The sequence below is a fragment of the Triturus cristatus genome, chromosome 10, assembly GCF_964204655.1.
Source record: "Triturus cristatus chromosome 10, aTriCri1.1, whole genome shotgun sequence".
NCBI classification, from domain to species: domain Eukaryota; kingdom Metazoa; phylum Chordata; class Amphibia; order Caudata; family Salamandridae; genus Triturus; species Triturus cristatus.
In genome coordinates this window covers 489,960,194-489,976,950 of record NC_140593.1, presented here as the reverse complement: position 1 = coordinate 489,976,950, position 16,757 = coordinate 489,960,194, and the positions used below count along the sequence as shown (strand labels likewise).

Genomic DNA, 16,757 nt, shown 5'->3' with positions numbered 1-16,757 from the left:
CCTGCTAATCAGGTACCCAGGACCTATGGGGCACATGCATCAATGTAAGGAATTGCGATTCCTTAATTGCGATTTTTAAGGAATCGCAATTCGCTATGCTTGTAGGAATCACTAAATAAATTGTGATTTCCTACACATTCCCTATTAGCGAACCGCAAATTGCGATTCACTAATAGGGAATGCCTTCCCATTCATTCCTATGGGCCTAGAGGCTCATAGGAATGAATGGGAAACCACTCGCAATTTGCGATAACCAAAAAGTAATCCCAAATTGCGCATGCAATTTCAAAGGCGATGGGGAGCCAAAAGGTCACCCTGATTCAACCCCAAAACTGGCATGTGTGCACATGTGGCACACACAAACATGACCTAAGGGCCCTCTTTCTCGCTGTCCATCCGTATAAAGTGGTGCTTCGAACGAAAGCTGTGTCTAGTTCTATTACTAGATATGTCCCTCCAAGGAGAAGGAGAGACTCCACCGCCTGGGCCCAAAACATGCGTTCTCTTTATCTTGATTGCACTAAAGACTTCTGGGTGAATGATCAACTCTTAGTTGGCTATGCGGGTGACAAAGGTCGGGCTGTTCAGAAATGGACCATCTCTAGACACAGACCATCTCTCGATGGTTGTCCTCTGCATTAAAATATGCTCTGCTTTTGCAAAGAAGGAACTTCCTGTGGGGTTGCGTGCCACCAATAGAGCAACAGCAGCAACCACTGCTTTAACACGTGGAGTTCCACTCCTTGACATCTGTCAGGCGGCAACGTGGGCAATCCCTGCACACGTTTACCAGACACTACTCCCTTAACAGTCAAGTTCGGAGGGACGGATATTTTGCCCGTTCGGTCCTTCAGGACTTCCTCCTATGATCTGGGTTCAACGATCCTCCTCCAGAGTTGGTATTGCTGGGGTATCTATTCAAAAGGTAAGGAATCTACAACTAATGGTCTCTATCAGATAAACAAGTTACTTACCTTCGGTAACAATGTATCTGGTAGAGACCTATATTAGTTGTAGTTTCCTTACCACCCCACCCATCCTCCCTGCTCTGCAAACTGATTTCTATTGATAGGGACTCCCTACAGTGTCCTAGTTTTGACGCACCAGTTGTCAGTGTCTTACATGGCTTTGCACTTTTGCTGTGGAAAGTCATATCTGAAAGAAACAATTGGTTATAGATTCTTTACCTTGAGACATACCCCCAGGAGTCAGACTGGATATGGATAATTTTTTCATCAGCAGTACCCCTGCGTGTCGAAAGGTGGCGTCTGTCTGTTCCGCATTCGTTGTTGGCCTCATGGTCGCCGGGATAACGTCGTGGCAGCTACTTAGACGCCGCCCTCGCGCGCTGACGTCGGTTCTTTCTTTTTCCGCGCCAGCCAGCCCAGATCCAGAGAGATCGGTACCTCCAGTCACTTTTTGACTGACTTTTTTTAGCGACTTTTGTCAATACCGTTTTGAGTCCTGGTGCGTGTAGAGATGCCCGGTTTCAAGGCTTGCGGGTCCTGCCAACAGTTGTTGTCAGTGACGGATCCGTACCGCGTGTACCTCTTTTGTCTGGAACACAGCCACAACTCAAAGTCGTGTTTCGACTGCCGGACCATGAATCCGAAGATTTTGCGGGAGCGGTCCCGAAAGCTCCTCGAGGCCCGGCAGTTGGCTCCGTGGCATTGGAGGTCCCGGTCGTGGAGCCACCACCACCAGTCCTCTTCCAAGTCTTCGCACTCCTCAGGTAAGTCAAAGCACAAGAAGAAATCGAAGAAACATCGTTGCTCCTTGGCTTCTACCCATCCGTCGGCCGACGCAACGAGGGATGCGGGCGGTGCCGTTTTCCCTCCCTTCCCGGTACCCGGAGCGACCTCTGCCCAGCTTTGGAATTTCTACGAAGCTATGCATGCCATCTTTGGGCAGCCGACTCAGCTAGTGTGCTTTCGGGCCCCGCGGACTCGGTTGGGGGCTCTGGGCCCCGGCGGCTTTGACCCTGGCACCCCAGGGTCCCCTTGGATTCAGGCCTGGATCCGAATCGGCGCCAGTTGACCTTGTAACACCTCTCCAGGTGCTGATTCTGCTGGCGCCGTGTCGGCAGCCGACGCCAGTTGTGTCCCCAGCCGGCGTCGACCCCGGCCTCAACCCCGAAGTGGACATGAAGCCGGACCGTTACTTTTGTGCATTTATTCCACCCTGGTGTTCCTTTCAGGCCAGATTGGCAACCAGAGGAGGATGAGGAGGACTAGGAGGGGTCTGGAGACCCTTCGACTGACCAGTTGGAATATGACCCGGACTGGAGAGAGGAGCTGGGGTTAGCCAGTGGTCTGGACACCTCCCCAGACCTTGGCATATTGTCTACTCCTACCGTGGAGGAGGGTGCGTCTTACGCAGTTGTGTTGCGTAGTGCGGCCGAGGCTCTCATCATCTAGCTACCTATGGTGCTTCAACCAGCAGCAAGCTCTTGGTAGCCCCTGCTGCTGTTTAATGAGGCCCCCACTGACATCCTTTTGGACACCTAGTCCAAACCCAACACAGGGGCTCCTGTGGATAGGATGGTTGCCCGATGCCACCGCCCGGCCCCGTTTGACCCCACTTTCCTCTCCCAACATGCCACCCCTGAGAGCTTGGAGGTCCAAGCCTCAACGTCCAAAGGCACATTACCTAACACACCAACTGATAGGGAATCCAAAAGGCTGAACCACCTTGGGAAGATGTTTTTTTCCTCCAGCTTAGGACTGCGATCAGTAAACACGGCATGTCTGTTGGGCCGTTACACCCACTCTGTGTGGGATACGGTAGCACAGGGGCTGCTCCAGTGCCCGAAGGAGGCCTGGGCCGTGCTCTCCCATGCAGTCGCCGAGGGGAGAGAAGCAGCCAAGTTTACCATCCACTGTGGGCTGGACACCGCTGACTTGCTAGGCAGGACGATTTCCACATCGGTAGCCTATCACCGCTACGCCTGGCTGAGGTAGACTGGCTTTTCCGGGGATGTCCAGGCTACCCTTATGGACATGCCCTTTGATGGCCGTCGCCTGTTCGGCGACAAAGCAGACAACGCGCTAGAGCGCTTCAAGGAGTCTCGGGCTACGGTCAAGTCCCTGGGCCTCTCCACCACCCGTCCTGCGCAGTCTGCTTTTTGCCCCTTTCGTTGCTAAGGAAGGGGAGCTCTGCCACGTTCCACCAAGGGCCACAGGCAAGGTGTTCAGCCCCTGCATGGCTGGGGACGTGGGACCGACTGTCGTGGGTCTGGGAGCCAGCGAGCGGGTCAGTCCACCACTGCCCCCTCTGCAGCAGCCTTCAAAACCTCCTAGTCTGACCTTTCAAGGCCACCAATCGCCAGTGGGCGGCAGGATTCGCCATGACCTTCCCCACTGGCGCACCATCACGTCGGACAGGTGGGTTTTGCAAATAGTCCGAAGGGGCTACTCCTTCCCCTTCGAGACTACCCCCCCCATCCCCAGCCACCTCAATACCATTGCATGTCAGAGGATCATCTGGCCCTTCTCCAACAGGAAGTTACTACTCTCTTGGCCAACGGAGCCATCAAGCGAGTTCCTGCCCCAGAACTAGGTCGTGGTTGCTATTCCCGCTACTTTCTGGTGCCCAAGAAGGACAAAAGCCAGCGTCCTATCTTGGATCTCCGGAACGTCAACCTCTTCCTCCGGGAGAAGTTCAAAATGTTGATGCTAGCTCAGGTCCTTTCTGCCTTCGACCTGGAGACTGGATGGTAGTGTTGGACTTGCAGGATGCCTATTTTCACATCGCTGTCTGGCCGGACCACTGGCGTTATTTGGCGTTCACGGTAGACCACGAGCACTTTGTTTACCGTGCTCCCCTTTGGCCTTACCAGCGCCCCTCGGGTGTTTCTATCAACGTGCCGAAATTACACCTGACTCCCTCTCAGAAGCTCCTCTTCATCGGAGCGGTTCTGGACTCGACGCAGTTTCGGGTCTATCCTCCCGAGCAGCGAGTCCGTGATATTCGGGTTATGATTCCGATCTGTCAGCCTCTATCTTGGGTTTCGGTCAGGGTGACCCTGCGCCTACTGGGTCTGATGGCCTCCTGCTGGTGGATCATGCCAGATGGCGTATGCGGGCTCTGCAGTGGGACCTGATGGTCACATGGGGGAGGTGGAGATCATAGGCCTCTGGTCTCCGGCGGAGTCTGGTCTTCACATCAACCTTCTGGAGCTTCGGGCGATTCGTCTTGCACTCAAAGCCTTCCTCCCCTCTGTCCGGGGAAGAGTAGTGCAGGTGTTCACGTACAACACCACAGGGCGGGGTGGGGTCGTGGACCCTATGTCAAGAGGCTCTCCGTCTCTGGACATGGCTGGAACATCAAGGCATATTCCTGGTGGTTCAACACCTGGCAGGTAATCTGAACGCCAGGGCGGACAAACTCAGCCGCAGGTGCATGATGGATCACAAATGGCATCTTCATTCGGAGGTGGTGCAAGGTCTCTTTCACCGGTGGGGAGAGCCTTGGTTAGATCTATTCGCCACCAAAGAGAACGCGAAATAGCAGCAATTCTGCACGTTGGAATTTCCAAGGCGGCACTGTGAGAAAGTGCCCTCTTTCTTGCATGGTATGCCCCCACTTTTTGCTAAATTGCTGATTGTACTTGACTGAGTGTACCCTGGACTCCTGCCAAGCAGGTGCCCAGGGCCTATGTTCCTTCCTTAAAACACACAAACTCCAAATTGGCAAACCCTGGCCACATGTCAGCCCCTGGTAAATGGTACCCTAGGTACCCAGGGCCTTTTGACCAGGGAAGGCCCCTAAGGGCTGCAGCACTCATTGTACCAAGCACCCCAGAGGGCATCTTAGAGATGCCCCCTTACAACTAAGCTACAATCCACGTCTGCTCTGAGGCTGCCCAGGCTGCCACACAGCAGACACGTTGCTGGACCCCTGGGTGGGAGAGCCCCAGCTCTCCCGGGCCTGCAACAATGCACATCCTGGGTTAGGTGATAAATCTCCTCCCCCAGGATGAGCAAAGGGAAGCTTCAAAGGCCTGCCGCCTCTAGGAGTTTCCCCAGGCCACTGCAACCCCCCACTCTGGCGGGAAGCGTGGCCGGAAACCCCATACAAGGACAGGGGATGTGCCAGCCTGCCCACCCCACCCCACCCCTCAGGTGGGGGAGGCGAGGTGAAGCACATCTCTGGGCTCTCGCCATCTTGAAGATGGGAGGCCCTACCCTATCAGGATTAGGCTACTGCCCCCCTCCCACAGGAGAGAGGCAGGATAGGGGGTGTACCCACCCCAGGACAAGGACCCATTGGTCCCTGGCCTTCACCTACCTGTAATGCCCCTAAATCTAGTATTTAGGGGCACCCTGAACCTTCCTTCCCCAGATTCCAGATTCCGAAACTACAAGAAGAGCGAGAAGAAAAGAAGACCTGCCCTGCAGCTGCGAAGGAGAGGGAGACACCAACTGCTTTGGCCCCAGCCCTACTGGCCTGTCGACCTCGGACCTGCTCCTGCTCCAAACCCGGCATCTCTTGTGGCCAGCAACCTCAGAAACCCCGGAGGACCTGGCTACCTTTAAACTCTGATCCCCTGGGACTCTCATGAGTAGAGGCTCTACTCAGAACCTACCTTTCACCCCTGGCAGCAGCCCGGAACCGCGATCCCAGCCCACTCTGCACCCGCCAAGCCTGGCCGGTGCCAGAGTGAACTAAACCCACGAGGACGACCCCACAGCGACTGTGACCCCGAGTCTGGCACCCAAGGACCCCTCTCGACAATCCTGAAGAAGCCTGTAGCCTCAGAACAGAGTGCCACCCCAACCGCGGTCAACAGAGGGTAAGATTTTCCGACATCAAAAGGCACCCCTGCACCCGGCGCCCCACGGCCCTCTGTGTCCAATCCCGGGGTACCTAGCTATCCTCCAACTACCCAACTTACCTCTCGAAGTGGTGGTGGCACCTGAAGAGTCCTCGTCCCCGAGCCTGCAGTCTTTTTCCAAACCGGAGATTTCCCATAGAAATCAATTGAGTGCCCGACGGCTCAAAAGCACCCTGCACCCAGCCGCCCGAGTGGCCCTGGCCGTGAAAACTCTACTCTAACCTATTTTCCCACTTGCCCTGAGTAAGTGACCAGGAGCCCAGCTCCCACAGCTGCGTGGCTTGCCAGACAGCAGCCACCAAACCAGGCCCCCATCCCTCATAGGATAACATTGGGCCTAATTCTCTGTGCACCCAGCCGCCCTAGAGTCGCTGAGGGTGAAACAACTACACCTACCTGACCCTGGGAGACCCCGGAGTCTGTGCCCAGAACCTCAACTCTGCCAGTCGAGTACTTACCCTTAAACCGCAAACTCTATTTTCCTCATAGGATAACATTGACTGGCTTTTTCCTGAAATTTCTTCTAAGTGTGGACTTTTCAAATCTTCAAATAATCACCAAAAATCAGCCGAGTGACAAAAACGAATTTACTCACCTTCCCTTAGGTGAGCTGCCAGTGCTGGATCTTGGTGCCCAGCACTGACTCTGAAAAGTACCCACAACTATACTTACCTTTAACTCATTTTTCTTCCATAGGAAACCATTGACTGTTTTTCTGTGAAATTTCTTCTAAGTGTTGATTTCTGCAATTTCTAAATATTCCTAAAAAATCGTATAACATCTGAAAACGTAATTACTTACCAGTTTTGGATAAAGGTCCCAGTACTGAGTCTAGGCACCCAGTACTGGATTACAAAAGTAACGATAACCTACTGTACCTATTACGGAACAGTATATACAGAGCCACTTTCTCAGGCACTCACTAGGCAATGCTTTTCGTCGCGAGTGAAGTTGCTGTCTTCTATACGCCTTTCCACCTATACCACTTCTGCCCAGAGTGCTAAAGATCATCAAGCGCGACCGGGCCCAAGTCATCCTGGGGCTCCGGATTGGGCACAAAGAGTTTGGTATCTCGAGTTATTACACATGGCCATCGATCCTCCTATCCGCCTGCCTCTTCGGGAGGATCTTCTGTCGCAGCAGGGGGCGGTCCTCCTCCCGAACCTGTCCGGTCTCCACCTCCTTGCATGGAGTTTGAGCGGCAACAGTTGACGGCCTTTGACCTTCCTCCCGAAGTCTGTGAAGTTATCTTGGCAGCCAGGCATCCCTCCACTAAGACGGTATACGCCTGAAGATGCAACACATTTGTGGCATGGTACACAGCAAAGGCTGTGGATCCCCTTTCTGAGGTTCTCTTGTTCCTCCTTTCTTTGGCCCAGCAGGTATCTGCTCTGGGCACTCTAAAGGGTTACCCCTCGGCCATTTCAGCCTTCCTTAGGCTTCCTGATCAGCCTTCCCTTTTCAAGTCCCCTGTTGTAAATCGCTTCCTTAAGGGCATTACTCCTATTTTTCCTCCTGTTCCTTTCAATATGCCCCAGTGGGACTTGAACCTGGTTCTAAATTATCTTATGTGCGCTCCCTTTAAGCCGCTACATAACTGTCCTCTTAGGCTTCTGACCTTAAAGACTGCTTTTCTGGTTGCCATCACCTCTGCGCGCAGGGTGAGTGAGCTCCAAACTCTTTCTTCAAAACCTCCTTTTCTGACTGTTCATCCGGACACGGTTGCCCTCGCACTCATCCATCCTTTCTTCCCAAAGTGGTTGCTTCCTTCCACATTGGTCAAACTATCACTTAGCCCACCTTCTTTCCGCCGCCGCATCCTTCTAAAGTGTAAGAGAGGCTCCACCGTCTGGATCTGGAAAAAAAACCACTCCCGGCGGTTGACGAACACTTTGTTGGCTACATGGGTGCTAAAAAAGGTCGGGCAGTACACAAACGGACCATCTGTAGATGGGTCGTTTTGTGCATCAAAGCCTCCTATGGGGCTGCATGCCCATTCCACCAGGGCGACAGCATCTACCACTGCTTTGGGACGGGGAGTCCCCTCATCTGTCAGCAGCGACGTGGGCATCTCTGCACACGTTCACAAAACACTACTGCCTGGACAGCCAAGTCCGGAGAGACTGCTTTTTTTGGCTGTTCTGTTCTCCAGGACTTTCTGGTGTGAACTTGATCTGCAGACACTCCTCCTGGGTTGGTATTGCAGGGGTATCTATTCCCAAGGTAAGGAATCTATAAGTTCGAGGCATGTGGGCTGCTGAATTCTTATCTGTGCATAGATCGCTGCCTAGTGTTGGGTCCGGATGATTGCAAATTGTTGTCCTGGAAGAGTCTTCGAAGTATCACGAGATAGGTGGCTCCTCCCCTGGACTACAGTGCGCATGGGCATCCTCTCCATCCTTGGATTGTTTTTTTCCGCCATTGGGTTCGGATGTGCTTATCTTAGCTCAAGTTAGGAAACTTTAGTTTAAGGCCAAAAGGCCTTTAGATCTCGTCGGTACTGTTCCCGTTCGGTATCGACCAGTTTATTTAGTGTTTTAGCACCTTCTTCACGCTTTTCGGATCCGCTTTGGTCCGAACTTCGATCGACGATGGAATCGAGGACTCCCTTCAAGAGATGTCCTTTATGCCACGCGAAATACCCACACATCGACGTCCATCCGGTATGCAACAAATGTCTCTCACCGGATCACGATGAGTTGAAATGTATGGCCTGCGCCCGGTTCCGCTCGAAGAAGACTCTCCGGAATCGACGGGCAGCGAGATTGGAGGCACAACAATCGGCGCCTGCCCCGGCCAACATCTTTAGCACCGAGGACGAAGACGCCGAGAGCGTAGAAGACGTAGACTCCAGCCACGCTTCCGAACTCGACTCCCGATCGGAAGACGACGATGAGGTGATCTTTGAGGGCGAAGACGTCGTCGCAGAGGTAGGAGACTACAATGAGGCCCTTGGGGCCGAGGAAGATGGCTCCAGCGAAGAGCTAGGCCAACCCGTCGATACGGAGGCCGAGAGACTAAGTCGTCATAAGGCTCAGGTCGAGGGATCGCCTGCGGGCCTTACCCAAGATCAATCACACGGTTCTTCGGCCCCGCCTCAAGGCCCGGCCTCGAACATTTCACAGGAGCCATTATCGAAGGCGACTGGATTCCCTTCAGTGAAACCGAAACCGTCCGTCACACCGGTTACATCGAAAGTGAAACAGGTTGCGATCGGATCGAAGGCCTCGAAGTCCTCCACTCCTTAGACGCCGGCAAAGGTCATCGGCACCGACCGCGCCAAAAGAGATTTCGGTGCCGAGCTCACCGCGACGGGTCCGGGCGCCGGTCCAAAGAAGGCCCTCGGTCCCCACAAGGCGCCTCGGCCTATGGCACCGAAGATTACGGCCCAACCCGTCAAGGTGGCCGACCCATCTGCGTCGACGTCGAAGACGGCGGCGCCTGCCAAATCATCGACTCCGACGAGCGTCGATACCTCCCTTCGGATCGACAACCCAAAGACTGGACATAAGTCGGATGCCGCTTCGACGCCTACCTCCAAGGTGCCGATCGGTTCCAAGGCGCCATCTGCGTTCACCTTGCAACAGGTCTCCGCATCGTTGCAACGCATCAGAGACCGGGCAACCCTCCACTCTATGTCGGGTCCCGAAACGCACGAGGCCGCAATATCACACTCTGCGCCGGCGCACATCACATTTGGATTGCCGCCACCCACGGCACCGAAAATGTTCGAGATTCGGACACGTGTCCGCCAAACACAGTCCCTATCCACTGGACAAACCGATATCAAGCCTTCGCAGGCACACTTTATCGACGCCGACACTGGTAGGTTGATGCTCCGCAAGCGGAAAATCACGCCAGAGAAAGGCTTGGACTCATACAAAATTCCTCTGAAACACAAATTGCCGGCAGGTTCCGAACCAGTGCTTCATGAACACTTTCAACCCTTACATCAGGATCCGCCGTCCTTTTCTCCTACGCATTCAGAGGCAGACGCAGGAGAGGACTATATAGGGGATGATACCACCTACCCTGGGGATATCGATCCTGATGATCCACTTGCAAGACCCAGATCAGGCATGAGATGACCCCACCGACCAGGGTAACGCACCAGATACTCCTGACACGCAGCTTTACAATATAAAGACATCTCCCACAGAGGACACTGCTGCCTTTAATGCCCTCATAGAACGGGCTGCTGCCAATCATGGAGTGGAACTCCATTCTGACACTGTAGAAGAAGACTTCTTAGTGGACACTTTCGCCTCCTCTGAGAAAACCGTCAAAACTCTGCCAATGTTAAAGGGAGTTCTAAAACCTGCAAAAGACATTTTTAAAGAAACAACCAGGGCACGGGTGCTGAACCCCAGAATCAAAAAGAAATACAAGCCTTCACCCGGAGACCCTATGTACATTAGGGGTCAGTTACCTTTAGACTCCATGGTTGTTGCTAATGCTCGCAAACAAGCCCATTCACAAACAACGGGTGATGCTCCTCCCCCCGACAAGGAGTCCAAAGTGCTGGAGACATCAGGCAAAAGGATAGCAGCGCAAGCGGCAAACATCTGGCGCATTGCCAACACACAGGCACTCCTGGCCCGTTATGATAGGTCCCACTACGACACACTAGAATCACTGCTACAACATTTGCCAGATGAATACAAAGAGGCAGCGGAGCTCCTTATCAGAGAGGGACAACTCCTTACCAATGCGTCCATCAAATGCGCACTGGATGCAGCCGACACTGCAGCAAGGGCGATCAACACAAGTGTCATGTTGAGGAGGCACGCATGGTTGAAAATCTCAGGCTTCAAGCCTGAGATTCAGAACAATATCTTAAATCAACCGGTCAACCCGGACTATTTATTTGGCCCTGAAGTTGACACTACCCTCGAAAAAATTAAGAAAGACACAAACTGCAAAATCAATGGGGGCTCTGCAGTCGCAGCAGTTTCGTAGTGGCTCCTTTCGTCGCCCCGGGAATAGAGGAGCAGCTAGATGTCAGGGGTCCCAGCAGCAGCACAATAAAGGGGGCACACAGAGTAACTATGATAAAACCACCAGAGGTGGATATCGTGGATCCAGCACCAAAGGCCGAGGACGTGGGTACGGCAACACCAGGTCCTCCCCCAAAAACAAACTGTGACGCCTTCTCCCTGCCCCCCGACCACATAACACCTGTCGGGGGGGAGACTCCAGCAGTTCCTGTCAGTCTGGAAAACCATCACCACACAGGTGGGTCAGGGACATTATCCAGTACGGTTACTGTCTAGAATTAACGCCCACTCCACCCAACATACCGCCAAAGCACCGTCCTATGTCCGTAGAGCACTTGTCATTATTGCAGCAGGAGGTACTAAGTATGCTGCAAAAAGGTGCAATAGAAGTCGTGCCCGTCGACCGACAGGGGTGTACTCTCTGTACTTCTTAATCCCAAAAAAGGACGGTTCTCTCACACCTATACTAGACCTGAGACCCCTCAACCACTACATTCTATCAGAGCATTTCCATATGCTCACCCTACAGCAGGTTCTACCGCTACTCTGTCGGGGAGACTTCCTAGCCACACTGGACTTGAAAGATGCATATTTCCACATACCCATACACCACACCCATCGCACAGAAAATATCTCAGGTTCACTATTCAGGGGCATCACTATCAGTTCAAAGTTCTCCCCTTCGGAGTAACGACGGCACCCAGGGTCTTTACCAAGTGCCTAGCAACAGTGGCTGCACATCTACGGAGACAGCACATTCACGTCTTCCCTTACCTGGACGACTGGCTTGTTCAGGCAAAGTCAGCCCAGCAATGTGCCAGCCACATGTCCCTCACCATTCACCTTCTTCACAGTCTGGGATTCTCACTAAATTACCCAAAATCACATCTCCAACCCGCACACGTACGACAGTACCTGGGCGCGACCATAAACACTCTGACAGCCACAGCTCAGCCAAATTTAGTGAGGATCAACAGCATGCAACTGCTGATCACAAAGTTCAAACCTCAACACTCCCTTCCTGCGCGAGTGTTCATGCAGTTGATAGGCATGATGGCCTCCTGCATTTTCATAGTCCCGCACGCGAGACTACATATGCGCCCGCTTCAGGAGTGCTTAGCACGTCAATGGAATCAGGCTCACGGACAATTAAAAGACCTAGTGTTGGTGAGCGGTCGGGCATACAACTCTCTGCATTGGTGGAATCCACAAAACCTTTGCAAGGGCCGACCGTTCCAAGAGCCTGTTCGGCAAATAATACTGACAGCGGACGCGTCTCTCCAGGGATGGGGAGCTCATGTACTCAATTACACAGTGCAGGGACTATGGACGACACAGCAAAAGAAGATGCACATCAACATTCTGGAACTGATGGCAATCTTCCTAGCCATGAAGGCATTCAAAGTACACTTGTGCAACAAAGTCGTGTTGATCCGGACGGACAACATGACTGCCATGTACTACATACAGAAACAGGGAAGAACACACTCTCCACAGTTGTCTCATCTGGCTCAGAGCATGTGGAAGTGGGCCATTCAGAGGAACATATTCCTCATGGCGGAACACCTCCCGGGCAAGGACAACCAGATGGCGGATCTGCTCAGCAGACACAGCCACCAGATGCACAAGTGGGAGCTACATCCGTCATTACTCCAACCGTACTTCCAACAGTGGGGTCATCCAGAGATAGACCTATTCGCCACAAACGAAAACGCAAAATGCCAAAGCTTTGCCGCCAGGTTCCCACATCCGCAGTCACAGGGCAATGCGATATGGATGAACTGGTCCGGCAGATTTGCGCACGCTTTTCCCCCAGCGCCATTAATACCGCTAGTGGCACGCAAACTGCGACAACACTCACTGACACTCATCCTAGTTGCTCCCACATGGGCACGCCAACCATGGTACACCACCTTTCTAGAACTTTCCGTGGTGCCGCATCAAAGGCTGCGGATCAAACTCGCACTTTTAACGCAGAACCATGGCGAAATTCAGCACCCAGATCCGCAACAGCTGAACCTGGCAATCTGGCTCCTGAAGTCTTAGAGTTTGGCTACCTAAACCTGCCACCTGAATGTATGGATATCATCAAGGAGGCCAGAAGACCCACTACCAGAGCTTGCTATGCGGCTAAATGGAAGAGGTTTGTCATTTACTGCAACAACAATGACATTAACCCGCTGGACGCATCCATTCAAAACATCTGTTACCTCTTACACTTATACCGATGCAATCTGGCATACAACTCCATACGTATACATTTAACCGCGATAGCAGCCTATCTTCAAAACAGGCAGCACCTCTCTTTATTCAGAGTGCCTGCCATCAAAGCCTTCTTAGAGGGACTCAAACGAGTAATTACCCCAAGACACCCACCGGCACCAGTGTGGAACCTCAATGTGGTCCTCACCAGATTAATGGGTCCACCTTTTGAACCTCTCCATTCATGTGAGATTCAATTCCTCACCTGGAAAGTAGCTTTCTTAGTGGCAATCACTTCGTTAAGAAGAGTTAGTGAACTCCAGGCACTAACCATTCAAGAGCCATTCATACAGGTTCACGCAAACAGAGTTGTACTACGTACCAACCCCAAATTCATGCCTAAAGTGATATCGCAGTTCCACATGAATCAGACTATTGAACTGCCTGTTTTCTTTCCAAGTCCACAAAATGTCGCAGAGAGAATGCTCCATACACTAGATGTAAAGAGGGCCCTCATGTACTATATAGACAGAACAAAGAATTTTAGGAAAACAAAACAACTTTTCGTTGCCTTTTCTCCACAACACAAGGGCAACGCCATTTCCAAAGCAGGGATAGCCAGATGGATCGTTAAATGTATTCAAATTTGCTATCAAAAAGCTAAACGCACATTAACGATTCCCCCACGAGCCCACTCAACACGAAAGTTAGGGGCGTCCATGGCTTTCCTAGGAAACATTCCTTTACAGGAAATATGTAGAGCAGCCACATGGTCCACTATACATACATTTACCAAACACTACTGTGTAGATGTACACTCAAAACAGCAGGCAGCTGTAGGACAGGCTGTTCTCAAAACTCTTTTTCAGACTGCTGCAGCTGGCACGGGCAGCCGCCGCTAATGGAGGGACTGCTATATAATCTATGCACAGATATGAATTCAGCAGCCCACATGCCTCGAACTGAATATGCTACTTACCAGTATGCATCTGTTCTTGGCATGTAGGGCTGCTGACATTCATATCGCCCACCCTCCACCCCGGCGCCTGTAGCGGCTGCAGCACTCAGAATTACTGTATAGCATGGTCATCACTTACTGTATCTACTCCATCACTGCCACAATGACGAAAAACAATCTAAGGATGGAGAGGATGCCCATGCGCACTGTAGTCCAGGGGAGGAGCCACCTATCTCGTGATACTTCGAAGACTCTTCCAGGACAACAATGTGCAATCATCCGGACCCAACACTAGGCGGCGATCTATGCACAGATATGAATGTCAGCAACCCTACATGCCAAGAACAGATGCATACTGGTAAGTAGCATATTCACTAATTGTCCCTTTCAGATGAACAAGTTACTTACCTTTGGTAACGATATATCTGTAAGAGACTTAAATTGGTTATAGATTCCTTAACGCCCCACCCATCCTCCTCGTTCTGCAAACTGACTTCTAGGGTTAAGGATTTCCTTTAGGGGCCCTAGTTTTGCGCACCAGTGGTCAGTGTCTTGCATGACTCTGCGCTTCTGGCTTGGTAAGTCGTGTACAGAACTGACGTCCGCTCGCGAGGGCGGTGTCTAAGTAGATGCCGCAACGTCATCCCAGCGATGCCGACGATGAACGCAAAGCCGACCCGACGCCACCTTTCGACACGCAGAGTAATGTTGACAAAAAAATTCTCCGGATCCAGTCTTGACGCCTGGGGGTAATTCACAAGGTAAGGAATCTATAACTAATCTGTCTCTTACAGAGATATCGTTACCGAAGGTAAGTAACTTGTTCATTAAGAACGTCTGCGCCCATGAGCGGCGTCTATATAGGTCCCACGACGTCAACCGGTGCCCATGACGACTGATGCAAAGCCGACCGCCACCTAACGATGTGCAGGGGTATTGCTGATGAAAAATTTCCAGATCCAGACGGACGCCAATTCAAAAGGTAAGTACAACTAATATGTCGCTACCAGTTACATCGTTACTGAAGGTAAGATACTCTAAATGTACTAGGTGTGCATACCTTCCTGTAGGCGGGTAAGACTTATTTATGTAACTAAAACAGTCACTGTTTTGAATAGCTTTTAAGGAACGTAGTTATTCTTACCAAGAAGTACTAGAAATTTGTTTTGATTTGTCTGGAAATTTTTGATTTGTCGGTCTGTTACGTTTTAAAATTTCCTAACTAGCTGTTACAATTTGACTTTCGTAATTGAGGAATTTGGAATCAAGTTTTGGTTTCTATTATTGCCTATAAATATGTTCACCTGAAATCTAATGAATGAAAGCCGTACTCATGGTTAAGCTTATTAAAACCCGTTTTTCTATTTCAATTCTTTGTTAAATTTAGGCACATTATGCTCTGCAATCAAGACGACCGAGAAGTCTGTCTAAGAAGCGTAAACGTGAGGAATCTGTGCCACCTTTATCTGTAACTCGTAGTCGTAGCAACTCTAGAGCCCCCCGGGATGTTTCTGGTCTTCGGGACACAAAGGTTTGTTGTCAATTAGTATCACTTTACATTATATTTATTTGAGCACGGAGAATCCTTTATAATTAGAACGTTTTTTTCTATTTCTAAAACAGATGGTGAAAAAGGCAAAACTTATCATGAAGAAATCTCAAACAAAAATGAATCGCATGGGCAAGAAAGGAGAAGCAGATCGGCATGTGTTTGATTTAAAACCTAAGCATTTGCTGGCTGGCAAAAGAAAAGCTGGCAAGACAGACAGAAGATAAACATCTTCTACATAACATGCTCCAACAGCAAAAAAATGACACTTGAGGACTGTGCAAAAGAGTCAAACTACAGATCTATTTGTAAATGTCACCTTCTGGTTTATTTTATTAACAACTTTTGACCTTAAAGATCCTACATAGACTTTTTCCAAGGATACTGAACTTCATCTGATCTACAGCTACAAGTCTCTGAAACATTTCTATGACTCTTACCTGTTTCGTAGAGTTGACATCGAGCCCAGGAAAGCCACAAAACTTGGATCAATTATAAACTCTCATGTTCAAGCATTGTGATGTCTATTTTAAATAGAGGTCATGCGAGTGTGCACATTTGTTGGTCCATAGTTCTATACATTGAATCTATGTTGACTCTCTGGGTTTGAGTATTTGTGATCAGATGGACTTCGATGCATTGATAACCTGAAAGCTAATCATGTTTTGGAACATGCTGATAAATAATTTCTCTGTATGGAGAACAGACATATAAGAAGTGTGCTTCTTATTTTTAAGCTTTACATGCCAGTTAGAACTGGCAGTCAGTCTGTGCTATTTTTTTCTCCTCTACACATCACAATTCAAATAAGTGTAAAAGGAAGACCTTTTAAGCAGCGACATCCTTATACCATCGTGTATTTGTGAGTCACACATGTTGTATCAATAAATACATTGAGAGAATAACTTGCGAGATGTTTACACGTTTGCTTTTATATTTATGTATCTTACATGATCACTAAATCTAAGTTGATAACTGGGAAATGGGCTTTTTTCTCTGCTCACTTTTATTATACTTGGGTTCACACAAAGCCCGAAAATATGATTATGAATAGTAAAGGAAATGCACAAAATGGTGTAAAGAAAAGCAAAGTAATTATTTTACCTTCCTCCACTGCGAAATTTGTGGGCTTAGTGTTTGCTCTATATATGCCCTTACGTTCCTAGGTTCTTCTGAGCTACCATCAAGGCCTTGAAAACTTTCGGGGAGACACTT

General features: G+C 50.5%; 1 protein-coding gene across 1 annotated transcript in view; it reads left to right on the top strand.

Annotated features, from left to right (window-relative positions):
* The window catches only part of GTPBP4 (GTP binding protein 4), a 195,012-nt gene extending 178,565 nt beyond the window's left edge, over positions 1–16,447 (top strand). The window contains exons 16-17 of the mRNA XM_085631911.1: positions 15,381–15,524; positions 15,617–16,447. Of these exons, the coding sequence (XP_085488037.1) occupies positions 15,381–15,524; positions 15,617–15,769 (297 nt within the window). The 3' untranslated portion in view covers positions 15,770–16,447. The remainder of the gene's footprint in view (positions 1–15,380; positions 15,525–15,616) is intronic.
* Positions 16,448–16,757: the final 310 nt, after the last annotated feature.